This window comes from Arachis ipaensis, chromosome B10 (assembly GCF_059453495.1).
Source record: "Arachis ipaensis isolate K30076 ecotype BB chromosome B10, ASM5945349v1, whole genome shotgun sequence".
Classification (NCBI taxonomy): domain Eukaryota; kingdom Viridiplantae; phylum Streptophyta; class Magnoliopsida; order Fabales; family Fabaceae; genus Arachis; species Arachis ipaensis.
Window position 1 is genome coordinate 105438532 of NC_142435.1, and position 27494 is coordinate 105466025.

The window sequence follows — 27494 nt, forward strand, 5'->3', positions numbered from 1 at the left end:
TATGTGGAACCCCCTACCATTTATTACTTATTTGAATTAATATAGTACTAGTAACTTATAAGGGGTTATTATTCTTGTGTTTAAAGGATGTTAATGGTGCAATTATTGATTCAACGTTTTTGTTATTTGTGTTTTCAGTGTTATCTCAGCATCTAGCCTTTTGATACCGCCAAGGTTAAAGTTTTTCTGAACACCCTAAAATTAAGCTCTGTTAATATGGTATCATACCATGGTTAATGTTGGTGTGATTACTTCTGTTATTTAGTTCAGAAGTTCTTCTGACTTTTTACAGTTCGCAGTTTACTTGATTTATGGTCTTTCTGACTTGCTTGGCATTGGATTATGGTGGAGACTTGTGCATTTTGATTGATATCTATAATATTGTTCTTGTGGCTAGTTTGATGCTGCAAAGTTAAAGAAGCTTAGAGCAAACTTCAAGCCGAATGGTGGTACTGTGACTGCTGGCCATGCTTCTAGCATAAGGTCCGTCTCTAAAATCTAGAGTGCATTCTTTATTCTTATGTGAATTCATGGGAATGGTTCCATGCATCATTACAAGAAATTCGATTAGTTTTAATCATACCATTCTAGAAAACTGTGATATAACAATCACAAGGTTGTGAAGTGCATGCCCTTTTATTGATAATGAACTGGTTTATGGATTTGACTAGTGATGGAGCTGCTGCGATAGTGCTAGTGAGTGAAGAGAAAGCACGTGAGCTCAGATTGCATGTAATAGCAAAGATAAGAGGATTCGCGGATGCGGCTCAGGTCTTGTAACTGATTATTCTAAACTGTTTTGATCTTGACAAATATGATCATGTAGAGCTGAATCAAAATGATTCTTACAGGAACCTGAATTATTTACAACTGCTCCTGCCCTTGCAATACCAAAAGCTATATCAAATGCTGGTCTAGAGGCTTCTCAAATTGATTATTATGAAATAAATGAAGCTTTTTCTGTAAGGAATACAGCACCCTTTACTCATTCATTCTTATTTTCTTTATCTTTTGTTCTTCTAATTTCTTCTATACAGGTTGTGTCTCTTGCAAATCAGAAGCTTCTTCGTCTTAGTCCTATGAGTTTTCATGTGACTAAACTAGTTCTTTGCACATTAATCTGACATTTTCTTTTGGCTAACATGGCTGCTTCTCCAATTTGATTCCTTCATTCTGCCCCATTACATGACTAAATATTGTATATAATTCATGCATTTCTTATTAAATGCAGGACAAACTTAATGTACATGGTGGAGCTGTATCATTAGGCCATCCACTGGGTTGCAGCGGGGCTCGAATCCTAGTTACATTAATAGGGGTAAATTGCAATCTTGGTTACTCTAAGCATCTTATTCCTTTCACATGTATATGAACCAACTTGGGTTCGGCTGTTTTAGGTATTGAGACAGAAGAATGGGAGATATGGCGTTGCTGGCATCTGCAATGGCGGAGGCGAAGCATCTGCACTTGTCCTTGAGCTCATGTAAGCACTTTTTTACCTTGCCAAATAACATTACTCATTGAAAACCTTAGTTGAATCAAGTATTCATCTTGCTATTCTTTTTTTCTATGTATATCTGTTAGGACTCGTATGCCATTCAAAGCTTTGAGAGAGGAATAGCTGCTCAAAATGCTGGTCATTTTTCTTGGGAGATAGTTCTGGTGTGATTTCTAACTGCACTGAACTGTTGATAGGTTTAACTGATATCACTGACTAGTGTTTCAGCATGTCTTAATGTTCTAAAATCTCACTAATTTTGTTTTGTTATCAGATACTTGGTTTAGCATGTCTTGATGTTCTGACTAGTGATCCCTTGATGATTTTACATACTTGTGTTAATGATATATGGTTATTATTGTAGCAGAGGCAGCTATTCTGTTGAACCAGGATCTTGTCTTTGGCACCACACCAATAAAAGACTTGGTCAGGCAAATGGAGTACACATTTTGGCATTTTGGTCTAAACATGTTGGGACAAAGTCCACTTTGTTTTCTAAATATATAATGTAGATTTACTTTTAAATTCTTTTTTTTTTGTAGTATTTGTGTTGTTTAAATTTGTATTATGTTTTATTACTTTTTAAGAAAAATTTGTGTATAAATATTTTGAATTTAATGAAATATTTCATTTTATATTAATTAATTTTAGTATATTTATATTACGTACAATAATAATAATTTTTGGTAAAAATAATTTGAAATTTTTAAAAAATGATAGGTTGTCATTTCTAAAAGAGTGAACATAATTAAAGTTTTAATATTTTAGTGGCAATAGTAATGGCAACTAAAAATGAATAACATTACAATTTTAGAATTATTTTTAATGGCCATATAAATTGCCGGTAAAATGGGTTTTGGCGGCAATAGTAATGGCCACTAAAAACTGAATAACATTGCAATCTTAGAATACTTTTTTGTGGCCATATAAATTGCCAAAAAAATAGCCGCTAAAAATTATATACTTTTTGCGGCCATTAAAAAGGTCTTTACTAGCAAATGTTATAATTGCCGCTAAAACCTTTTAGCGGTAAAGCATAAGACGGCTAATGTCTAATTGCCGATAAATGTATTAGTGGCTATTTTTATTGCCGCTAAAAGTAAAATAAATGGCCGCTAAAAGTGATTATTTTTGTAGTGATAATGATATAACTATGAGCCTGTAAAGAAAAAATAACAAAATGACGTTCGTTATCACGCACGAAGCATTAAAGATAGGAAGCATTGATATATAGAAACAAAAGATATATAAGAACTAGTCTCGACCTGCGAAAAAAAGGCCAGCTAGAATATTACAAAACCAAAAGTGTACAAAGTACATCCTAGCTATTTCTCCAAAATAAAACCTCTAAAAGGAAATATACAATACAGTATTCAAAAGCTTAGGAAAGTATTACATAGAACGAGGTAAACTCCAAAAATAAAGTCTTACTTGCTTTGCCAAAAGGAATCCTGCACACTCAATGAAGTGCATCACGTTCTGTGTCTGAAAAACAAAAAATCTACGACAGGTAACAACCCAAAGGTTTCCATTAGGATAATAGTTCCAACTACAGACTATATAAAGAGACATGAACGCGCTAGGAAATTCTAATCTCCAAACTCACAGAAGTTCAAGACTAGGGTTCTCTCTAATCCCAACAGGGTTAATATAATAAATTCTCAGCTATATCAGTGATCTCTAATCTTAGTTCTTCCCAATACATCTCAGCATCTTTATATCCAATATCACAGTTGATCAGTCATCATTACTCTCAATATCATAATTGTTTAATTCAATAATTTAGTATCCAATTCAGTTCAGTAGCAGCAAACATAATTAATTAGCAATACAAGACAAACACAAATAGGAAACAAATATAGCAAGTAATACAATTAGTAATTAACAGAATATTCAAATATGCAAACCAAATACAATATGTACACTCAAATAATTTTCAAATAGATGTACATGACGTATGAATATCCTACTGAGCATGAGCTCACTTGTTGGTTAAATTACCAGAATCCAATACAACATATTCGGTAGCTAACCCAGACATTATCTGTTAGTTGTGCATACCCTGGAGGAACATAAACAAAGGAGAGTGTCTTTTCACCTTCTCTTGGAGGAATTACAAAGGAGTGTGCCTGTCTACATTCAAAGGAGTATGCCTTTTTACCTTGCAACCAGAGAAAGATGTGGGGGAACAATATGAAGGAGAGTGTCTTTCCACCTTCCCCACATCCATACCATAACAAGAGAGGGAATCATTCATCCTCACCTTGTCTAACCGCTCTTGAATATAGTGCCTGTCACACTCTTGAGATATAGTGCCCACCACACTTCACAATCAGAAATTGAATCGAAGAAAATCCTCAACATTCTATTCATTTACCCGATGTAACAAGAGAGGGAATCCTCAACCCTACTTGTCCACCGCAACAAGAGAGGAAATCCTTCATCCTCAACTTGCCTATTCGTGAGTGGGATCAAATCATTGTTCTCATTGTGGGCGGGACAAGATCAGCATTCCCACAACATCACACTGCAACCACGAACAAGCGGGATGGAACCACCGTCCTTACCCGGTGCAAGTGTCAAATCAATATGCAAGCGGGACAAAACTCACAATCTTGCCACGCAAGCGGGACAAATCCCCGAACTTGTTAATTAATAATCATTATCAATCTCAAACATGCAAGCAGGATAAGGCCACTTTCCTTGCAAAATTGGTCATTTAGACTACAATCAGTCATGATCATTTACTTAAGTTAGTTTCATAAATTATTGTATTTTTCAACCCATATAGTAATTTATGCACCATGCTCACAGTAATTTATGCACCATCCTCACCGTGGGTGGGACAAAATCACCATCCCCACGTAGTAATTTACACACTGAGCAAGTGGGATGATACCACCGTCCTTGTCAGGCAAATAATCTATTTCACACTTAAAACCAATTCACAATTTTATCCAGTTTCGGAAGATACGACCTAACATAACCCCATCTATTCATTAACTAATCAACCTCATTATTCCATAAGCGAGATAAAACCACCATCCTCACCGCAGGAGGGACAAACCTCCATCCCCGTAATATTTCATCCGGTTAACTAAATGTTTATTCGGGAATTAATCTGTTTGTTTTATTATATCCCTCTCCATTATATTCAAAGCTTATTAATTAGTTATTCAACTTCATGCTAGGATAAACAGGGATTATAAACATGTTGGAAAGGTTAAATAGTTCAAAAACAGCATTTTGGCCAAAAGTGGGTAGTTGTGCGTACACGCAACTCGTGTGTACGCGCGGAACTTAGTTCAGAAAATTGGGGATTTTCAAGTCATGTGTACGCAGGACTCTGGATTCATGCATGCATATGAGTGAAACCTCTATCTACTCCAAATTCTGCAAAATCTGTAATTTTTAGTTTCAAACTCCAATTTTCAAATGTTCATAATTTTTGCTACAAAATTTATTTATCTTCCGTTCTTAGACGGTTTTAAAGCTCTCATCACCAAGTTCAATTCAAGATAAGTTTCATTTAAATCTGAACTCCGAGCGCTAAATTATGCCCCCGTTGAAGTTAGTTAAATTTTACTTTTTTACCTAAATTTTTTGCATAACTCAATTTTTACCATTTCTCAACTCTTCATTTTAAACCAATACCAAATGCTTATGTAACACTCAACTCAAATCATATCTTATTTAGTTCGCTCTACATCTCATCCGATCAATAGATTCTCACCCAAGTCATCATTTAATTTTTTCGTTAAACAACTTACACAATTTCACCAAACTCAACTAACACACCATAACAAAAAACTAATTCACACTCCATTCACAACCTCTATTTCCAAAAGTCAAATCATTTAGGTTCAAAGCTCAAACCAATAATTCTCATCCTCATAGACTCCAAAATCAACCATCAATCACTCCTCACAATTTAATTTCATATTTTAAAGTAAAACAATTCAATTTTACACTTCATTTGCAATAATTCAATCTCAATAAACATATCACAACATAGTCAATTTTGCCAAGCTTATCAAGGCTTATCCAATTATGGCCTCTGATCCAAAAATCTATCTAACACAGGCGTAACTCACCCAATCACGACCTCCGGCCCAATTTTCATATCAATCACCATAATAGGCAATCAAACGCAACATTCATCAAAATCAAACACACACACACACACAGAGCTTATCAAAACTCCGATTCTCAAAATCATAAGCACATTACATCATTCAACACAATCGTTCACATTAAACATATATCATTAACCACATCCACCATTCAACACTATACTAGGACATTTAACCTAGATTTTCACATAACCTTACATAAAGTCTACCCGAAACCAAAACCCGTACCTTATTAACGGTGGTTTTCCAACTCATGGATTTTCTCTCCGGATGGATCCAAGCCTCAATTTTCCAACTCCACCAAGAACTTCACAATCAACCCAAGCATCCAACTCACACCAAATCAAACCCTTGACTCTTCTTCCTCTGCCAATCCAAGCTAGGCATTCAAGCAACTCTAATAAATCCAAATCCACCAAATTCTCCACCTAGGGTTCATATAAAATAGAAGCTTGAAGAAGAAAAAAGTCACCTTACCTTATCCCACTCGAAATTTGGATGAAATCCAACTATAATCCATGCTAAAGCTTTCCTATTGCATCAAAATCACAAAATTTCAACATTAAACCCTCCAAAAATGCAAAATTAAGAAAGAAATAGAAAATTGACTAAAGATTTCAAAATTTCTTACCACAGTAGTTAAGTAGAAACAAAGAGAAAGTCGAGACAAATGCGTAGTTCCAAACGGATTGTTGATCGGAGCTACGGTTTATGAGATATGTGGATTTAAAGTGATGAATGAATAGTGAATTAGAGGGTCTCTCTCTCTCTCTCTCTCTCTCTCTCTCTCTCTCTCTCTCTCTCTCTCTCTCTCTGAATGGGAGAAGTATTGTATTTTGAGTGAAAAATGGGGTATTTAATCATGGGTTTGGGCCTAATGTGGGCCCGTTTGTAATTTAGCCCATTGGCCCTACTTAAGGTCAAACCTTTAAGATAAGTGTTTCGGTTTTTGTTCTAAATATTTTTCTTGTCATTTTTACAATTTTAATTTTTTCACACGCTGTACTGGACAGATTTAAGCCGGTATGGTTAATTTTAATGCCGATGCACATTTTTTCGCAATTAATTATATTTTCGCGCTCAAATTAATCCTCTAAGTTAAATCTTCACTGATAATTTTTTAGACTATAAATTTTAAATTTCTAACCCCTTTTTGTTCATAATTAATTTATTAATTTATTAATTATCTATTATTTATTATTTTTTCGAATCTTACATTAAGGAATCATTCCAAGGGACCAAACACCCCATACCGATTCAGTAATGTGCTGTAGTAAAATAGGACAATTAAACCCCTGAAAAAATATTTTAGAAAATACTTAAACTCCTAACTAATTTAAACATAGACACATAAACCCATAATGAACTATGAAGTAGGATAAGAATCCCTAAATTTTAACAAATTGTTATATTTGCTGCACTAGTTGCTAGCCTTGGTTGGTGGCAGCCTTAGTATCTTGCTCCTTCTTCTCTTCCCTTTTCTCTGCAAAGTCTTGATATGAGCGCAGTAAAAGCTACTTCATCAAGTTGAATCCCTTTCAATCATTTTCTTCTTGATCTCCAATACAAATTTTATATCCCCATATTTGCAATATGCATCTATTATTGTTATGAACGTGATCTTGTCAGATTTTAAACCTCTCTCACTCATCTCATTCACAAATTTCCTAGCTTCCTTCAAATCGCAGATCTTGCAAAGCTCATTAACCAGTGCATTGTACGTGATCAAATCTGGCCTAATGCCTTGATTAATCATTACCTAAAAATTCTTTCATGCCAAATTAATTTTTCATATTTACATTGTCTGTCAATGAAAATGGTGAAAGTAACATAATTTGACACCAACCATTTCTTGCATATGTCATCAAACAAAATCTTTACAACAGAAGAAGAAGAAGAAGCAAGGAACTAAAACTACTACCAACCAAGGCCAACAACCAGTGTAGTAGCAGGTGCAGTAGCAGGTACAATGACTTGTTAAAATTTAGGGATACTTGTCCTCCTTCATAGTTCATTATAGGTTTATGTGTCTATGTTTAAATTAGTTAGGAATTTAAATATCTAAGTTTAAAAATTTTTTCAGGAGTTTAATTGTCCTATTTTTTCATCATATTGCTAACACGGCAGGGATATTTTGTCCTTTAAAATGATTTTTGGACACGTCATCAGCTAACGTAACACGTCGGCAAAATTCGTTAGCTCTAAACAAAAATATTAACGGAGAGGGTAGAATATCTGACGGAGTTAATCATTAGGGACCGAAATGTCATTTTTCCAATCAATGAGGGATGAAATGAGAGTTAGCAAAATAGTTAGGAGCCGGGGAGGGTTTTACTCAATAATTAACAAAATCTAAATCTAAATTAAATTCAATAGGTATAAAATCAACAAAACTTTTTCAATCTCATCCCAAATGAATAGATATATAGTTTCAATTTTTAATAAAAAATAAAAAATTAAAATGATGACAAAATACACATAACACCATCATCTTGGGATAGAAGAAGGCTATGAAGATGATAATGGAAAACAAGGAAGAGACTTGCAGCGACAACAATTTGTTGGGCAAGAGGAGATGACAGTGACGCGATGACAGAAGGAAGACGAAGTAGATGCGTATAGTATAGATTTGCCTTTGCGCTTAGTAATGACGGCAAGTTAAAAGAAGGAGGAGACAACGATGACGCGGTGACAGGAGAAAGACGAAACAGATGCGTACAGTCCAGATGTGCGAAAACAACACAAAAGAGAGGGTGAGGCAGAGGAGACATTTTTTTTGGAGATAAACGGTGTCGCTTGAGAGAGGATAGAAGGTAACGCCATTAAAGCTCAAAACTAACAACAATACAGGCCAGAAAAGACTACTCTGTGAGAGAGAAAAACAAAAACGTCTAGAGTTTTAAATAAAATTGATAAAAATAGAATTATAATAGTATAAATTTGTACAAAATTTAGTATCTTAAATAAAAAATTTGTGTCTCAATATTTTAAGAAGACACAAAATATATTTATTTTACGAGTGTTTACGTGGAACTATGTCTTTATAAATAATTAATTTTTTTTTTTTTTTGGTTTCTAAAATTGCCTTCCTCCAAAAAGTCCACCATCAAGGGATCCATGTCGGAACACATAAGCAAATCTTTCTTCTCTTAGTCAAGACCGAGTGGCTATTGATTGTATATCTTTCTCTCAAACACACAACCACATCTTTCTCTCTGCCTTAGCAATTAGCTCTCGATCAGTCGATCTGATTTTCTTCACGCATGGTATGGCCCAAGGGAAGCACAAGCTGCAGCAGCATTCGCATGCAGTTCGGTCAGACACATGACAGCTTTGGAGCATCTCGCTGGGTGCGAGAAAGTGTCAGCAGTTGGCTGAGTGTGAGAAGCTGCAGGCGGCACATCCACCATCAAACACTTCTATAGTTCTATTCCCTATATACGAATATCCATTTCAAATTAAATTATGTCTGCATGGTTCTATAATATTTTTAATTCATTTGAAAAAAGATTAATTTCCACTTGACAAGCGGTGCCAATACAATTCTAAATTTTATGGTTAAGAAAGAATAAATTGACATTATTGTCAAACAATAATAATAAGGTAATGACTAAGCACATAAATATTTCATGTAAATATGATGACTTATTAGATGGTTTAGTTGTTTAGTATTAGATATGTTTTATTGTAATCGTTATAAAATATTTTCATACAAGTAATTGATTATTAGGCTTAAAAAATTCAAAGCGATATATGTACATGATGAACGATAAAAAAAAAAAAAATTAGTGACATTCAACCGACCAAATCCAATATAAAAGAATTTCTAATATATCAAAACAGTCAATAATGATAAATTTAATAAAAAACAAAAATTCTTGCCGTCCTGTTGATGGACAAAACACCATTTCCGAAGCTGAACGTCATCTGCAGGAATGTCCAATTTTTATTTTATTTTTCCTAAAGAAAATTCTGTTATATTAGTATGATATAACATCTTTCTTTAGAGACAATATACAAGTAAATTAAATTGTTGACCAACAAAAACAAACAATAAGTGAACGGAAACTATTGTAGATTTCGTACATAGTACTGATGCAACATGGATGGATGCAATTTGGAGGCTTTTCAAACCACTTGATGAGTGCTTCCTACGCCACCGTTAAGTATTAACCTCAAATATAAAACAGACTAATCAACATTATTAAGACTAAATTAAGCATTCAATTACGAACAAAATGTATTAATTAAAATTTTTTATATAATTAATTTAACTGTCAAAAATAAAAATATTTTTATTTTTTTTTTAATTCATATACATAGTTTTAATTTAACAATTTCGTTATATATCTACTCTTTTCTTTCTAAAATAATCTCCTTTATCACATATGCATATATGCATAAGATCATAATAAATTTTTGTTATTCCAAAAATTTATACTTAATTTTACTCGTTAAAAGAATAATATACTTATTATTTTAATTAATTATAAGATAAAATATATTTTTTGTGTCTAACATTTTTTAAAATTTTTTAAATTATTCCTAACGTTTAATTTGATTAAATTTTATCCTTAACATTTTAGTAAATTCCAATTTTATCCCTGCTGGCAATATTTTAAACAGCCAATAATTAGTTATATTCTCTCCCAATTTTACCCTTAACCAAAATACTAATTTTAACCCCAATTCACTCGAGAATTCTAATTTAACCCCAAACCTCTTCAATTTCACCCTCCATCATCTCAGCCTTCTCTTTTCTCACCATCATCACCTCCCTTCTACCATCATTGGCGGCGCCACAACAACAGCTGGGTTACCACAACAACTATCGGCCTGCATCCTCGCCATGTGGCGACTCCAACGCAGCCGGCAATTAGCCCTGCCTCGATCTTGCCTGAGAGAGGCATGGTGGTGGCGCTTCCGGAAACAGGGGAAGGGACAGACCACTTCTGTTTGAGAAGGTCATAAAGTAAAGTCCCATACGAGTACTAGAGTAGAGTGTCTGGCTGAGGACGATGGCGAAGATACCAGAAAAGAAAGCAGTGAGGCCTTCTTGCTGGACGAGATTGACACCGACGATAACAAGCCCGACACGAAGAGGTCGGGTGATTTGCGGAGGTGGTGAGACGTGGATGGATCAGGATCCAGTTTGGAAGGTGAGTACGGGTCGAAGGGAAGGTACAGAGGTTGGATTTGACTCGCCTTGGAGCTGCATGTGGACCTTGATGAGGTCGAGTGGGTGGGTTGAACAGCCTGCAACGTTTGAAGCTATATCTTCTTCTACAAAACCCTTAACTCCCATGATATTGTGGTTGTGCGAAATCGATGAATTAGGGTTAGTGTATATTAGAATGAAAAGAATGGATTAGAGAGTAACTGAGATTATTGGAACCAATTGGAGTTGGAGATATCACTAGAGACCATAAGATGGAAATAGAGGCCATTGGCTATTGAACTTAGTGGCCCCTTGGTCGGTTGGTCTAGAACTGGAAGCTGAGGTAGGATGGAGTGGGAGTAGCACGATGAGGTTGGTGTCTAGTTGAGTAAGCGGTCGGGTGACATCTTTGCAGCGCCGGAATCCTTGCAGTTGTTGTGGCGCCACCAATATGATGGTAGAGGGGAGGTAATGATGGTGAGAGAAGAGAAGGATGAGATGATGGAGGATGAGATTAAAAGGGTTTGGGGTTAAATTAAAATTTTTGAGTGAATTGGAGTTAAAATTTAGATTTTGGTTAAGGATAGAATTGGAAGAAAATAATTGATTAATTATTGATTGTTTAAAAAATTTGCAGGATAAAATTAAAATTTATTGAAATGTTAAAAATAAGATTGAATCAAATTAAATATTAAAAATAATTTTAAAAAATTTTAAAAATATTAAAAATAAAAAATATGTTTTATTCTTAATTTTATATATTATTATATTTTACACACACTGAAAAATGAAAAGGGTGAAGTAACCTACTAGTATCGACATTGAGATGATGGTTGAAGAATGAAGATGACCCGTCGCAATAAAAAAGTGAATTATTTTTTTTTTTTGAGAAATGCTATTTGTACACTAAAATTAGCTATTAAAATTAGCTACCAATGTTTTTTTTTTTTGAATTAAAAAGTGCTCAACACAACAAGGTGGAGCAAACAGAGATAAGAAACATAAGACAACTTAAATAAAAGCCATCAACCCCTCGTCATTTTCAATGTTGCCATCAACAACCAAAAGGAGTACCACCAAGCCACTCGTCGGATAGCGAAAAGGACCTATTGATGATTTCCACCACTTCTGAGCCATGATTATTGAAGACACGATCATTTCTTTCCAGCCAAATTGCCCAGATTACAGCAAAGAATCCAATCAACCACCTCTTTCTCTCAACCTTTCTATGTGAAGCATGCGCCCAGCTCTCAAAATGTTGCTTCAGTGTTTCTGGTACGGCCCAGGACCTTCCAAGGGCGAATAGCCATGCACACCACACCTGCCAAGTGAGCTCACAGCCAAGAAACAGATGGATAGCTGACTCAACAGTCTTGCAACATAAAGGACACATATTATTGAGCTGGCCAATAACCCCTAGCCTAGGAAGCCTTTCTTTAGTATTCACCCTCCCAATCAAGACAAACCAAGAGAACAGTTCAACCCTTTGCGGGACGAAGCCCCTCCAAATAACACTAGTGAAGCTATAGCTAGTTATTTTCTCTGGGAGGACTGCTTCCTACAACCCCTTCACAAAGGAGTTAGTTGAGAAAATACCAGTTCTGTCAAATTTCCAAACCACCTTATCCTCTCTCTCCGTTGTTAGCTTAACCGAGTGTAGTATCTCGTGGAGGTGATTCAAAAGTTTCAGCTCCCACTAAAACACCTGTCTCCTCTACTGGAAGCTCCATATTCACTCCAACCCATCCCAAAACCTGCAGTCCCCTATAACAGAACCTTTAAGATTCGAGACCGAGAAAAGTCTTGGAAAAAAATCTTTCAAGACCCCATCAGGGAGCCAGACGTGCTCCCAGAACCAGGTTGTTCTGCCGTTCCCAACCTCCATTGATAGGCCTCTGATCATCGTCTCTCTAACTTGTGGCTCTCTTATTTGAAGCTGATAGATATCCTTCCAAGGACCCCCTCTTTTGGGAACAGGTTGCCCATGCAGCATCTCAGAAGGATTCATGCTATTACAAGAACAAACCACTTTCTTCCAAAGGGGGCACTCCTCTTTCGAAAACCGCCACCACCACTTAAACAGAAGAGCAGTATTCCGAAGCACTGCATCTCCTACTCCCAAACCACCCACCTTTTTAAGCGCCATTACTCCCTCCCACCTCACTAGTGGCATCCCCATCCTCCCATCCTCTTTACTCCACAAGAATCGACGTTGTAAGGAAATCAATTTCTCTGCTACTGCCTTTGGCATCTTGTACAAGCTCAGATAGTATATAGGCAAGCTATTAAGGACAGATTTTATGAGCACCAGCTTACCCGCCTTATTGAGTGTCTTTGCTTTTCACAGGCTCAGTTTGTCTTCCACCTTATTAATCACTGGTTGCCACGTTTTCACAAGCCTCGGATTCGCTCCCAATGAGATGCCCAAGTACCGAACAGGGAGGGCTGCCTCCTTACAATCCAGCAAGCAACATATCTTCCGCGTCCATAGCTGTTCACAGTTAACCGGAATGAAACTTGACTTCTCAAAATTAATACTCAACCCCGACATCAGCTCAAAGCACCGCAGTAGACGCTTGTAATTCTTTATGGTCGCTTCCTCTGGAGGGCAAAAAAGAATAGTATCGTCTGCAAACTGTAAGTGTGACAACTCAATGTTATCCCGTCCAACCAAGAGCGGAAGTATACGGCCATTCCTCACCGCCTCTCCGATCATTCGATGAAGAACATCAACAACTAACACAAACAGAAAGGGCGATAAAGGGTCTCCTTGTCGTAACCCCCTTTCCATTTTGAAAGGCTTAGTGGGAGCTCCATTGATAAGAACTGACATGGACGCAGAACATACACACCCCTTGATCCACCTCCGCCAACGATATCCAAAACCCATCTTCTGCAGAACGATATCGACAAAACTCCATTTGACCCGATCATACGCCTTCTGAAAATCCAGTTTAATAATTGCAGAGCTTCGTCTTCTGGACTTTAGCCAATGCACAGTTTCACACGCTATCAAAGCCTCGTCGTGGATTTTCCTGCCCTGCACAAAAGCACTTTGAGTCTCGCCTACTAAACCTGGCATCACATGTCGCATCCTTTGAACCATCACCTTAGATATGACCTTATAAACGTACCCCACCATACTAATCGGCCGAAGATCTTTTATCTCTGTAGCTCCGACGAACTTCGGTGCCAGCGCCACCCAAGTGACGTTCGAGTCCCTAGGTAGCATAGCTGATTGGAAGAACCCCAACACTGCTTCCGTGAATTCCCTCCCAATCTCTGCCTAACACTTTTTTATGAAATTCATGTTATACCCATCACTACCAGGAGCTTTTGAAGACCCATAATCCCACACTGCAGCCTTTATTTCTTCTACACTTGACATCAACTCCAGCTCTGCTGCCTCCTCCCCAATTATTCGCCTAATCAGCCCATCCCGGATCCCAATATTAGGTGAAGGTTCCTGGTGATACAACTCTTTATAGAAATCTCTTATAGCTACCTTGATCCGTGCTTGATTCCTTACTACTCTCCCATGGATCCGTAAGGCTTCAATTCGATTGTTCTCCTACGAGCCGATGCGAGATTATGAAAGTATCTAGTGTTTTTATCCATCTCCTTAGCATTCCTAGACCGTGACATCTGCTTCCAGTGGATTTCCTTTCTGATATACCATTTCTTACAAGAGCTCACAAGCGCCTTCCTTCTCGCCTCCATTGTTCCATCATATACTCCATGACTCACCATATCATCTACCTTCCTGATCTCCTCCTCAAACTTGTTAATCCTTATGTCCAGATCACCAAACTGCTCTCTATGCCATCTCCCCAGTGGGGCCGTCATAGCCTTCAATTTATCCATGAACTGAATCTCCCTGAGACTCCTCCATTCCTCCTTTACCATCCTCAAAAACCCATCGTGAGTAAACCATGAATCCAGGCTCCGAAACGGTCTCGGCTCCCCTCCCAACCTAGTTACGTTCATAATCATTGGACAATGGTCTGACAGCCCTCTTGGACTTCCTTGTAACCTTGTTTTAGGAAATTCTTCCAACCATTCCAAACTAACCAAGACCCTGTCAATACGACTACATGATTGGCCCCGGAACCATGTGAACCGCCTATCAGATAAAACTAGATCCATCAGCTCCATATCATGAACCCAAGATTTAAACTCTGCTACAGACCATGGCAGAGACGTGGCCCCCAGTCGTTCTTCCACTTGGACAATCTCGTTAAAATCCCCCATAAAACAGAACAGTACCTGGCATAAGCCGGACAAGAAGCTTAGCTCTTCCCACACTACAAGCTTTTCCTCCCTATCATGTTCACCATACACCAAACAGAACGCACACCGAAAATTATTCTTTAACAACACTCCATCCACACATAGCCACCTAGCTCCTTTATAGCAACTACTTAAGTTAAAAACCGTGCTATCCCACATCAATAACAGGCCGCCAGAAGCACCTTCTGCCTCCACAAACTCCCAACCCACTCCATCATTACCCCACAACTGCACAACCTCAAATTTAGTCATCACCTCTTTCTTTGTCTCTATTAAGCCTAGCACATGCACATTGAACTTCTTTCTAAAATTTTTGACCATACTCAATTTTTCAGTCCCCGCCAACCCCCGAACATTCCAGGATGCAAAAGTCATTTTAAAACAGTAGTACACACCTATTTTCTATTTTTTGGACGACTTCTTCTAGCCTTTTCTTTCTGTTTAGCCAGCTTCTTCCTCAAAGCGATCTTCTCATTCTGTGCCTGGAATATCGCCATTATATCCTCTTCCTCATCATAAGGCAGCGCTCCAGATTCCACCGCCAGGGTCCAAGCATTTCTGTTTTCTTGTATTTCTTCTGCTCTTTTGGTGCCAGACGTTTCCGAATCACCGTCGCTTTCTTCAACATGTGGGTCAGGCTCGAAACCTGCCAGCAATACTCCCTCCCCCGATCCCTCTGTCACCAACGTCACCGACAGACTGGCCGCTGCACCGGTAACTGGGTCAGCCGCTGCATTACCTTTTGCCAAGCTCTCTTGGCACTATAACCCCCCAGCGCATTGTGCTACTATAGCTACACCCAATTCCTCAGCAATACCACGTTCCCCTACTACTCGGTCATTATCACACTTCCAATCGGTTACCATAATTTTATCATCCTCGCCGTACCCATCAAGCCCAAACTGAACCCCCACGCCATGTCCAACCTTCCCCTTTTCACCCAAATCCCCAGCCACAATAATCCGCCCCGCCCTTCCATCTGTGCCAATCTCCTCAACCACCACCAGGGGCTTCGGTTGCTTAGCAGCAGCCAGGCTGCCTGCCAACACCCGAAGCGGCTTCCCCCTCCCACCATAGGCAAATCGCGCCTTCCTCGTGCACCACCGTAGGTGCCAACCGCGAGCACCCTAACGCGTCCCCTGGACCAACCCTTTCCTCTCGTCTCACCTCCTTGCACGCTGCATGCCCTTCCATGGCTCCTGCAGAGTCATCGGCATATTGTTGGTAGGCACCACTTATTGACCACGTGCCCTCACTCACAGAGACCTCAGACTGGACCTGACCCACTGCCTGTGCCACTTGACAATCAGCCTGGCCCAACTCCCGCCTCCTCACACACCCATCAAGTGGGCTACCAAACTACAAGCCCAATTGAACATCCTTAGAATTCGTTGAACCGTTTTGGGCTACCCCACTAGAAGGAGTCACGTGAACTTCACTTGGACCCACCCATCTCCTACCACTAGTGACGTCCCCTTCAGCCACCTCCCTCCCCGTTGCCAGATCCCAGGACAAAGTCCTCTCTGAGTCAGCGCCCTCATCGTTCGGTGAAGACTCCGCACATTTAGCCTTCGTCACACTGGAAATAACTGCCTTGGTTGTACCTCTCTTCGGTTCAAAATTTAAAAGTTTGTTACTCCACTCATTCAAAATCTCCGAGAAAATTACAACTCGACCCTTCACCGGCTCGTCCTCCCTTGCTGTCCCCGCCATCAACTCCGCCGCTGCATCCCAGCTCACCCTTTGCTCATGACCCCGAGCATCCTCAACAGTACATCCACGACCTCCAGTAGCACAACCTCCTCCAATAACGAGGCCCCGGTTACCTCCCCTACCAACATTCGTCTCATGATCCAGGGAAGCATAGGCTCCACTCCCCACCTCTGTGACAAATGTATCAAACATATCCGTTCCAACAGAGATACCAATTCGTTCATGAATTACCTCATACCTGGCCGTATCAATCAACACACGTCCCACGCTGAAAGACACTCCCGATATTGTTGCTGGATCATAACTCACCACCTCTCCCTACTGTTCACCAATTAATCGGAACGTATCTTCAGACCATACATGAACGATATCCCACTGCATTCGATCCAGACTCTTCTCCTATCACACCGGTCAGTCTCACTCCAACGACAAACACGATAGAAAAATTTCAGGAGGCCATTCATAGTAAACGTTAGAGCCTCATCCGCCCGGCAGTTACTATCGAAAATTAGCAAGGCTTTGTGAGCCCCCAACTCACAAACCTACACCACATGGGGCCACTCCCGTCGAGCTATGGCGTTCAACCGGCTGTAATCAATAGCTTTCCAAGTACTACCAACAATGCTCCGCCGCAACCAGTCCATATTGCTTTCTACCAGTGAAGCCTTAATGACCCGTACCCCCGTGTCCTCTGTACCCTTCGGCCAACACCGTTGCTGAGGATCACTCTTAATTACGTCCAACTGAACCTTGTCCAAATTGACATTTGACTCACACTCGACCACCCTGGCTACCCCAGAATTTCCCTCCTTATCAACAGAGTTCCCACAAACAACCACCCTCTTGTCAGCACCCAACCTCGTACCAGCACTGTCCTGGCCTTTACTCCCCTTGGAGTCACCCCTCCGGAATCTAGCCTCACTAACAAAAATCTCATTTTCCCGTAAGCGCATTCGGTTCATATCCGAGATTGCCTTCAATGCTCCACCTTTCGTAGTATACCGGATAAACGCAAACAAGTACACCAAGCTACCCCTTGTCTTCCTAGATAAGTAAATGTCGTTGATCCTCCCTGTCCAAGAGAACAATCCAAACAACTCCCGCTTCGATATGTCTCCCAGTAGTCTGTCCACGAAGATGGTGAAAGAGTCCTGTTCCAATTGAAGAAACTTTTCTCGATTCCAAACTCTTGGATCCTGAACTAGATGTTGAGTATGCACAGGCCGACCCTGCCTGGTGTTTCCCCACTCCCCACACTCTCTCGCTCTCATGATCTCTCACAATCTTTCTTCATCACTAGCTACCAATGTATTTATATATAAATATATGTGTGATTTAATTTATTTTCATAGTATATTTGTATTTCAATATATATTTTATAATGGTGGCTGATTTTAGTGTACACGTAACATAACCCATTTTTTTTTGTATTCACATTATAAATTATTTGACTATTTAAATGATAATCGTAGAAAGTAGTAATAATATATCAATATATAATTAAATGCGTGAAAAATATTTTTATATTAATATATTAAAATTAAATTTTATATATTAATATATTATAGACACTAATTTATTAATTTATTTTTTTATTTATTATAATAAATTTAATAAATATATTTTATAAAAAAATTACATACTAAATGTCTCTCCATTTTCGTCATATATAAGATAGAGTTTATATATCATGCCTATAATTATAGTGACCATAAGATATATAAATTTTATTAAAACTAATGTTACACTTTGTTTATATTTTAGTAATATTTTGTATTTTTAAATTAAAAAATTATTATATAATAAAAAATATTATTTTAATTTTAACAATATTCTTAAGATACTACTATAATATAAATATTATAGCATTCACCCATATATAATATATATAGGAAAAACTTTACGTATATCAGCTACTATTTTAGAAGATCAAAATTTCAAGTGGGATCCGATTGCTTGTAATTTATTTGTCGTGTAATTTTGTTGTAATGTACAAGACTAACCTTATTATGAGAGAGAAAAAGATAAAATTGGTCATCTAGTGTTATGTGGCTCGACATGATTGTGATGTTCTTATTCCTTCTTTGAAACGATGGACTTTGATTAAATTATAAAAAAAATTACACGGGGTATTAGTAACTTATGCAACGAATTATATAATATAATACTTTTGTAAAAGAAAAAAAAAAACAAGATTAACACAGAAATAGTTTTGTATGTGAAATAATTTAAATATCATGGTTTTTTTCTTTAAATGTTAAGATAATCATAGTTAAGAACTTTTAAGATTGTTAAATTTTATATGTTCATGAACTTTTAATATGGTTAAAATAGTCAATTTTTACAAATTTTTGTGTGTTAAAATAGCTAAATCAAAAATAATACTTCATTAAAATAATTATAAATTTTTCTATATCATAAAAATAACAAATCATTTCTAATAAATAAAAAATTGTTTTTATTTTTAAAATTTTAAATAATTTAATACCTCAATAATTTTTTAAAGAAAATGAGAATTAATTTGTTACTTTATTTATAAGATACTAATTTGTTATTTTTTATTTAAATAAAAAATATTTATTTTCAATTTGCATTAAAAAAATATTTATATTTATGCATATTATTTGTTAATTTAACAACATAAGTTGTAAAATTAAAAAAGAAATAAGTATTTATATGCACAAAATATGAAATAATGAGACAAAAAGAATCACTCTTATTTTCGCAGGCTATTAGGCAAAATTATGGTAACAAATATTTAATTTTAATCATAAATATCAATAAAAAATATTTTAGTTTGTATTCAAATAAAATATAAAAAAATTTAAAAACTAATAAAAATTTAAATTCAAAATAAAAAAATTATGTTTTTAAAAACCTATAAATTTAAATTATGAATTTTGATTTAAAAAAAATAGACTTAATATATAACCATCTATAGTATAGTAGTACATGAACTTAAACTTTAAAAATTTTAAAATTTGAAATAACAAATAATCATAATAAAACAACTTAAAAAGATCAATTAGATTTATACCATATGTGATTAAAAAATGTTAAGAAATAACATTAGTCAAATTATTACTATTATTTAATTTTTAAAATAAATATAATATAACAAATATGTTGATATGACTATCTGATAATTCAAATTCAAACTCTAAAAAATTCTTAAGTTTGAGTTGTTCTGTCCTATATGTGTCATATAGAAGGTTATATCTTAAGTGTATTTTTTTTTAAATCAAAAGTCTTGATAATAATTTCTTAGCTGATAATAAATTAAATGATAAATTTTAATAAATTGTATAAGATCGTTAATCATTTTGTTTTATATTCATAAATGTGGTAAAATACAACTTTTACTAAATTTGAATTAAAGCATACAATTTAAATTCTTATTAATTTATTTTTTCATATTTTATTTAAATCTAAATAAAAATATTTTTTATTAACATTTATATTTTAAAATTTATGAAAAGTAAAATAAATAATTAATTTAAACATAAAAAATATCAATGTCAGTAAAAATCTCTTTTATCCTATTTTACATGCATAGCTTGTGAAAAATAAGTTAATTTTTTTTTGTTTTTTTATTTTGAAATCAGTATTTGTAATTTTTTTTTAATTTTATAGTATACACCTGCAAAATAAAGCTATTTGCAAAAAATAACACTACCTGTAAAATAACAAATAATACGCCTAAAAGTAAATAATTAGTTGTTTCCAACACAAATTAGAAATTAATTTTTTATTTAAAAAAAATTCTAATTTATATAATATTCTAAAAGATAAAAAACTAATTTATTGTTGTTGTTGTTATAATTATTGTTGTTAAAAACTGTTTTGTCCAATTTTTTTTTATTAAAAACTAATCAAAATATTCCACCTTATGTATGTAATAATTTATTAACCAACAACATCCTCTTGAATAAAATTATATTTAACCAAATATCAATTTAATATTATTGAATAAAACTATATTTAACCAAATATCAATTTAATACTATTTTTAACATAAGCCAAATAGAAAAAATGTGACTCATAAACATAAAAGGTTAAAAAAAAGTTTGATTTTGGATTCAGTGATTATATTTATCCATATTACACTTATTTAAATAAAGTACTTGTCATAAATTTTATTAACTTAAGTTACTCTCCCTTTTTGGAATATTTAAAACTCCTAATGAATTAACTTTTTGTTCTTTTACAAAATATAGTATTAATTTTTTTTAAGAGTTTAATTTTGATACTGTGATAATATAAAATATTTTACACAGTCGTACAATCACATCGATTTTTTTAAATGACTATTCACACTGCTAATAAAAATAGTAGTTATTTTTAATGATATAACATTACATAATTAGATGCACATATAAAACTACTTTATATTAACAATGCATCAAAATTAAAATTTTTAAATAATAAAAATATAAACAAAATTAACTATCCTAGCATTATTTTTCATTGTCTTTAAAATAAATGAATCCAATAATACAACTTGCATACAAAATCTCAGTAATTAAATCAATAATATGTATCTATATATATTTTTTCGTATTAAATCATACATTTTTTTATATAGATTTTTAATTACCACAATAATTAAAACTTATTTATAATAGTATACCAAATATTTTTTTATCAAATACTGAATACATATTCTTTTACACAATAACTATTTTTTGGTGTATAAAGTATATATGAACAATATAATTAAAAATTAATACGAGATACAATAAAACAAAAACAAAAATAGAATAAACAAAAAATTTCTAACACTGAGTGCATTTCGCTAGAGCCAGATGGTTGGGGAAAAAAAAAGTCATTTTAAGCTTGCAAGAGGAGTGGAGGACAAATTAAGAATTTCAACCTAAAAAAAACTTGAGAAAGGAAGAGTCAGTTGTATGATCTACAAACACTCCAAATCTTCATATGCATAATATGTTTCATTCTCAAATCTGAGCCTTGTGTATTATTTAATATTATATCTCAATGATAATGATAATTAGAATTTCAGACTTCCAACAAAGTACATGTCATACCTGAAAGTTATATATAATAGAAGAAAAAATTTAAGGAATCGACCCTATATACAGTCAAGAGCGGAGAAGCAAGAAAATGCAACGTTGAAAAGTTCTATGCCTCTCTCCGGTTGTGATGTTTTTTTCAATAATTTTAAATTTTTTTTTAATTTTTAATGATTCTTTTTAATAGTTTTGAGTGTTTTTTTTTTTAAATTTTAGATGTGTTTTTTTTTTATAAATTTTGGTTATTTTTTTTCTTATTTTTTGATATTTCTTTGTTTTAGATTTTGAATGGTAATATATTTTTTTACTATAATTAAAAGAATTTTTATTGTGTTGAAATTTTAGACCTTTTTTTAGATTTCAAAAGTTCTTTACAATAATTTTATATATTTATTTTTGTTAGATTTCAATTTTTTTTGTTAAATTTTAAATAATTTTTTTATAATAATTTTATATATTTATTTTTATTTAATTTTAAATATTTATTTTTGTTATATTTTTTATGTTTATTTTTAATTGATTTTGAATAATTTTTTCAATTTATTTGCAATCTAATTAATAGTTAATTATTGTGGATTAATACCAGTTGGTTACCTGATATGAGTAATAATAAAAATAGACATATATATGATACATATATATCCATAAACTCGTGAATATTGTAATTTCATGATTAATTAACCAAAGGAAAACTCCAAAAGGGGAAGGGTAATGTCAAGTCAATACCCTTATTAACGCTATTCCATCGTCATCATCTTCCTATTCATAATCATACTCATATATATAGAAAGAGATGAGGTCTATGAGCATTTAAGGGAAAAGGGTGAAAAGTCATAGAGGCATGGGTGTGATGGGAGGAGAAGAAGGGATTGAGGAAGGTAGAGGGTCAAAAGAGCAAGAACACTTTGTGCTTATCCATGGCATAGGTGGTGGAGGTTGGTGCTGGTACAAAATCCGGTGTCTTATGGAGAATTCCGGCTACAAGGTCTCATGCATAGACCTCAAAGGTGCCGGAATTGATCAATCCGATGTTGATTCCATCCTCTCCTTTGATGATTACAATAAGCCTCTCATAAATTTCATGTCTTCTTTGCCAGACAACGAACAGGTATGTGAAGACGTTGTCGTGTGTGAAGATAATACTGTGAATTGTTAAATAGTTTAACATGTTTGACTGAATTATTTAATGATTTGTAGAAGTATATATCTTCGATTATTATTCAAAGTTCAACCAGCTTTTCATTCAAAACCTCTTCGACATTTGTTATTTCATAGGTGATACTAGTGGGGCACAGTGCAGGAGGGTTAAGTGTTACTCAAGCATGTCATAAATTTGCTAATAAGATCCGTTTAGCAGTGTATGTGGCAGCAACTATGCTCAAGTTTGGGTTCTTGACCGACCAAGATCTTAAACAAGTGAGTGTTGTTCTGTTTTTTCTTTCCCCTGCTTCTACAATGTTTGTTTCTCATAACAATTGAACTTATTTTCACTTTGTTTTTTCATGCATTTTTCTTTTTCTTGTTTTTCAAACCTAAGACATAATAATAGTATATGGCGTTGAATTGTGTTTAAAAGATTTGGAGTATACAAATCGATTTGTGTATTTCAAATTTTTTTAATTTTTTAAATACAAATTGAAGAGTTTGATTTGTATACCTTCCACCGTTTTAAAAAATACTAAAAATTATAATGATAAAGTATATCAATCATTTCACTCTCATAATTAAATTTTGTAGCCATTATTTGGCTTAGAATCTTCAAGAATTTTTACAGGAAAGATGATGTTGATATGATATGCTGTGTTTTTCTTAAAATAATTGGGTTGGTTGGTTGCCAACTTGGTATTGATGATTCTCTCTGACAAATTACAAATGTTTCTCTACCCACTCTCACTCTCACGTTTTTCTTTGAGTATTTTGCCATATACAAACAAATTTGCAGCTGTTCAGCAATAAGGCAGTTTTTTTAGCACCAAAATGGCCTTTTCTTTTGGTACAAAATGTATAATAATTATTGCGGGGGCTTCTTTTCTCTGCACCTTTTATAAGGTTCGTTTTAAATTTTAATAATTTAATCCATTCTTACTGAAAAGAAGATTTTATATCGGTATTATTTCAATTTTCTTTTAGAAACTTATGTGTTTGTGTAGATAAAAGAAGAACTATAACAATTTCAATTAACAAGATACATGAACATATAAAATTTTTTTCAAAAAATATATTCAAATAATATATAACAATATTTTTAAAAGATTTTTTATATTAATAATAATTTAATTTTGATACATTGTCATTATAAAATAATTTTACACGTGCATCTAATTATACAATGTCATGTAAAAAAAAATTATTTTTTATACTTGTATCAAAATTTAATTATATTAATAAAATATCAAATTTTAGTTATTCATTATGTGTTATCACACTTCTAAGTGCCTACTTAATTATTTCATATGCAAATACAAATATTCCATCAAAGAATAAAATACATTATCAATACATTCTAATTAGACTTCCCTTCTATTCTTTCTCTCAGGGAGACAAGTTTTTTTTTTTTTTTTGACATGATATTCGAATTTTAAATTTAGTTAATATGGGTTAAGGTCTCTCACCGGACCTATTTTTCTGGCTTTAAAAATCAAACAAGTTACAATTTTATATGGTCAAGAGAATTACTATGCATTTTGAAATTTGACCCATGATGCATATGACCTATTATTGTAGCATATAAAATTTGCTTTTATTTCCCAAAAATGATGGAGAACACTCTAATGTTAGGCTAAGCCAATCTATCAAAAGATGTGTACGAACAAAAGCTAATAATCATTATTCACAATCATTATAGCGAGTTCAATCTGTTACTAAATTTATCATCAATAACTGTGTACCAAATTAAACCACCTATAAAATGGCAATCCTTGTGCTAATCATTGTAAGAACCTTTGATGGCCAATGTTATGCTATTTGGAGACATAGCATCGTAAAAAATCTTTGCTTTCTTCTATCCTCTCAAATAAAATTAGTGTTTCCGACAACCCTGTCTCTTCCACACGCCCACTTTGTCCTTCGGAGGTAGTAAATCATTGAAAAGTCACAAAATGATTAATTAATAACCATAACTTTTAGTAGCATTATGTTGTAGTGTTAGTAGTAGAAGAGTAGCTATTATTATTATTATTATTATTATTATTATTATTATTATTATTATTATTATTATTATAAGTTGCATGTGAGTCTTGGAAAATATTATGATATACTCTTTTGATACTCAAATAAATATCTGTTTCTAGTTTTTCATACAGAAGAATATTAAAAGACTATCAAAATTTATTGTTTTTAGTCATTAGTAGAATAGTAGTTATTAATATTTAAAAATATAAGATAAAATATGTTATAAAATTATTAAACTAAAGAAATTAGACTAAATGAATTGAGTTAATGGTTGATTAATGATAAAAAATAATAAATTAAAAAAATAAATTACAAAATTATTCTTCACAGTAATAAAAATAAGTTTTACTATTTTTATATATTCTCTCACAAATATTAATTTCAAGATATGGGCAAGATAAATGTAAGAAAAATTATAGGAATTAATTTTTAGTTAACCAGTATTATTTAACTTTAGGGTTTAGGCTTATCATTTATAATTTAAGATTTAGCAGTTAAGAGTTTATAAATTAGGTTTTAGTATTTAAGATAAATAAATAAAATAATTTTAAAAAAATTAACTGATGTTGGCTGAGAAAAATTAATTATCGAGTATTACTCTAAATATAATAATGTTACATTGATTTAATAAATATATATTTACTTGTTAAAAAAAAAAGAAAGAAAATTGGCAACTATTTAAAAAGGTAGGAAGTATTATTGACCATGATTGATAGAAAGTTTTGTGATGAATGCAGGGGGCACCAGATTTATCAGAATTTGGTGATGATGTATACAAGCTAGGATTTGGATTGGGAGCAGATAAGCCTCCAACAAGTGCTTTGGTGAAGAAAGAATTTCAACGCAAAATCATATACCAATTGAGCCCTCATGAGGTTAAAAAAGAATTCATTAAATTTGGTTGATGATGAATGAATGTTAATTAATATTGATAATTACAGGATTCAACCCTAGCTGGAATGCTGCTAAGGGCAGGGCCAGTACAAGCATTAACAAGTGCAAGATTCAATAACAATGAGGAAGAAGTGGAGAAGGTGGCGCGCGTGTACATAAGGACAAGGCATGACAATGTGATTAAGGCAGAACAACAGGAAGCCATGATTAAGAGTTGGCCACCTTGCACTGTTTATGAATTGGACAGTGACCATAGCCCTTTCTTCTCCACTCCATTCCTTCTCTTTGGCTTCCTCGTTAAGGCTGCTGCTACCTTTTGACGTTGGATGCAACTAATTAATAATAATAACTATGTATCTATACTTCTTTTCTTCTTAGCTTTCATCTTAATTAGCTTCCATAAATGAATAAATGTGCTGTGATTATGAGACTTCCGAGTCAGTGAGACATCAAATTTATGTGTAATTCATTAGTTATGATAAATTAACACCTATGGGTACAACAAAAATGTGGATGAATAAGAATGTGATAAGTGAATTATATTATTTAAAAATATATTATATAATATTTTATATTAAAATTTTTATTTAATTATTCTCTTTGTCATTATACTTTTATTAAATTTGTAATTAAGTTTCTATAATTTTTTTAATTAGGTTCCTACACTTCTTTTAATTTTGTAATTAGGTCTTTTCATATCAAAAACATTAAAATTAACAAAATATTTCTCTCAAAGAACATGTAGTTAAGGATCTAATTAAGTTTTTAATTTTGCAGACCATCAATTTGTAAAAAAATATTCAGTTAAGTCTAATATTTTTTATACTAGGAATAACCTAATTACAAAATTAAAAATAGTGTAGAGTCTCAATTGAAAAGAAAAAAAAGGTATAAAGACCTAATTATAAATTTAGTAAAATTATAAAGACCAACAGAGTAATTAAACTTAAAATTTTTGTCATCAATTATAATTGACTAAAATACAATTTTAATTAATTTTATAAAATAATTAAAGTATCCTTTTTAATTTTCTCACCAAACTATATGCTTTATTTTATTTTATTTTATTCATTTTGCAAAAATATAAAAAGATTTTTTCAGTTAATTTTTAAAAGACAAAAATAATTTTGTAAGATTAATTTTGTTTGATTATAATATAAATCAAAATTTTGATTTAAAAAAGACTAAAATAATTTTTTAATTAATTTTAAAACTAAAATATCCCATTAAGGATTAACTTCTAAAATACTAAAATATTTCTTTAAGGATTAATTTTAAAAAGACTAAAATAAACTTTTTGATTAATTTGTTTACAGATAAAATTTGAATTTGAATTTTTTTTGTTAATTTTAAAAGACTGAAATATGATTTTAGGATTAAAATTATTTAATAGTACAATACAACACGTTTTGATTTTACTTACGGCAAAATTGTTGGAAAAATCCAATCTAATTTAATCGACGGTTTGACTATTGATAAAATTAAATTAATAATCAAGGTTCGGAAAACCGGACCGATCATCAAACCGCTCTAGCTACTGGTTCACTGATTTAATGGTCCAACTGGTTTAACTGATGGTTTAATCGAAAAAACTGTTTTAAAATAAA

The 27494-nt window shown here is 33.5% G+C and overlaps 3 protein-coding genes and 1 long non-coding RNA gene across 4 annotated transcripts; 2 read left to right on the forward strand and 2 right to left on the reverse strand.

The window, feature by feature from the left end:
• The first annotated feature begins 671 nt into the window (after nucleotides 1-671).
• On the forward strand, nucleotides 672-1079 carry LOC148581184 (uncharacterized). Its single transcript, XR_015884541.1, has 3 exons — nucleotides 672-771; nucleotides 852-962; nucleotides 1038-1079. It is a non-coding gene; the product is annotated as an uncharacterized LOC148581184 (long non-coding RNA).
• Nucleotides 1080-10401: 9322 nt separating this feature from the next.
• Nucleotides 10402-12182, reverse strand: LOC107620801 (uncharacterized). The gene is made up of 2 exons (XM_016322919.1): nucleotides 11864-12182; nucleotides 10402-10583 (listed from the first exon to the last, which is right to left on the reverse strand). The coding sequence occupies exons 1-2, from the start codon at nucleotides 12180-12182 to the stop codon at nucleotides 10402-10404; spliced, it is 501 nt and encodes a 166-aa protein (XP_016178405.1).
• Nucleotides 12183-14317: 2135 nt separating this feature from the next.
• LOC107620802 (uncharacterized) lies at nucleotides 14318-15454 on the reverse strand. Its single transcript, XM_016322920.1, has one exon. It carries the CDS (start codon nucleotides 15452-15454, stop codon nucleotides 14318-14320), a length of 1137 nt encoding a protein of 378 aa, XP_016178406.1.
• Nucleotides 15455-22555: 7101 nt separating this feature from the next.
• LOC107623869 (methylesterase 17) lies at nucleotides 22556-26395 on the forward strand. The gene is given in 5 exon segments (XM_016326263.3): nucleotides 22556-22930; nucleotides 23098-23238; nucleotides 25731-25868; nucleotides 25935-26198; nucleotides 26200-26395. Coding segments are annotated over 5 exon segments (834 nt in total). The 5' UTR covers nucleotides 22556-22663; the 3' UTR covers nucleotides 26224-26395.
• Nucleotides 26396-27494: the final 1099 nt, after the last annotated feature.

What these genes read in the sequence shown, in the direction of transcription:
- LOC107620802 (XM_016322920.1), bottom strand. Translation starts at nt 15,454, where the DNA reads ATGACTTTTGCATCCTGGAATGTTCGGGGGTTGGCGGGGACTGAAAAA.
- LOC107620801 (XM_016322919.1), bottom strand. Translation starts at nt 12,182, where the DNA reads ATGTGTCCTTTATGTTGCAAGACTGTTGAGTCAGCTATCCATCTGTTT. An exon ending in ATCCGACGAGTGGCTTGGTG is followed by an intron (nt 10,584 to 11,863) that starts GTACTCCTTTTG and finishes CTTCTCAAACAG; the next exon opens with AAGTGGTCTGTCCCTTCCCC.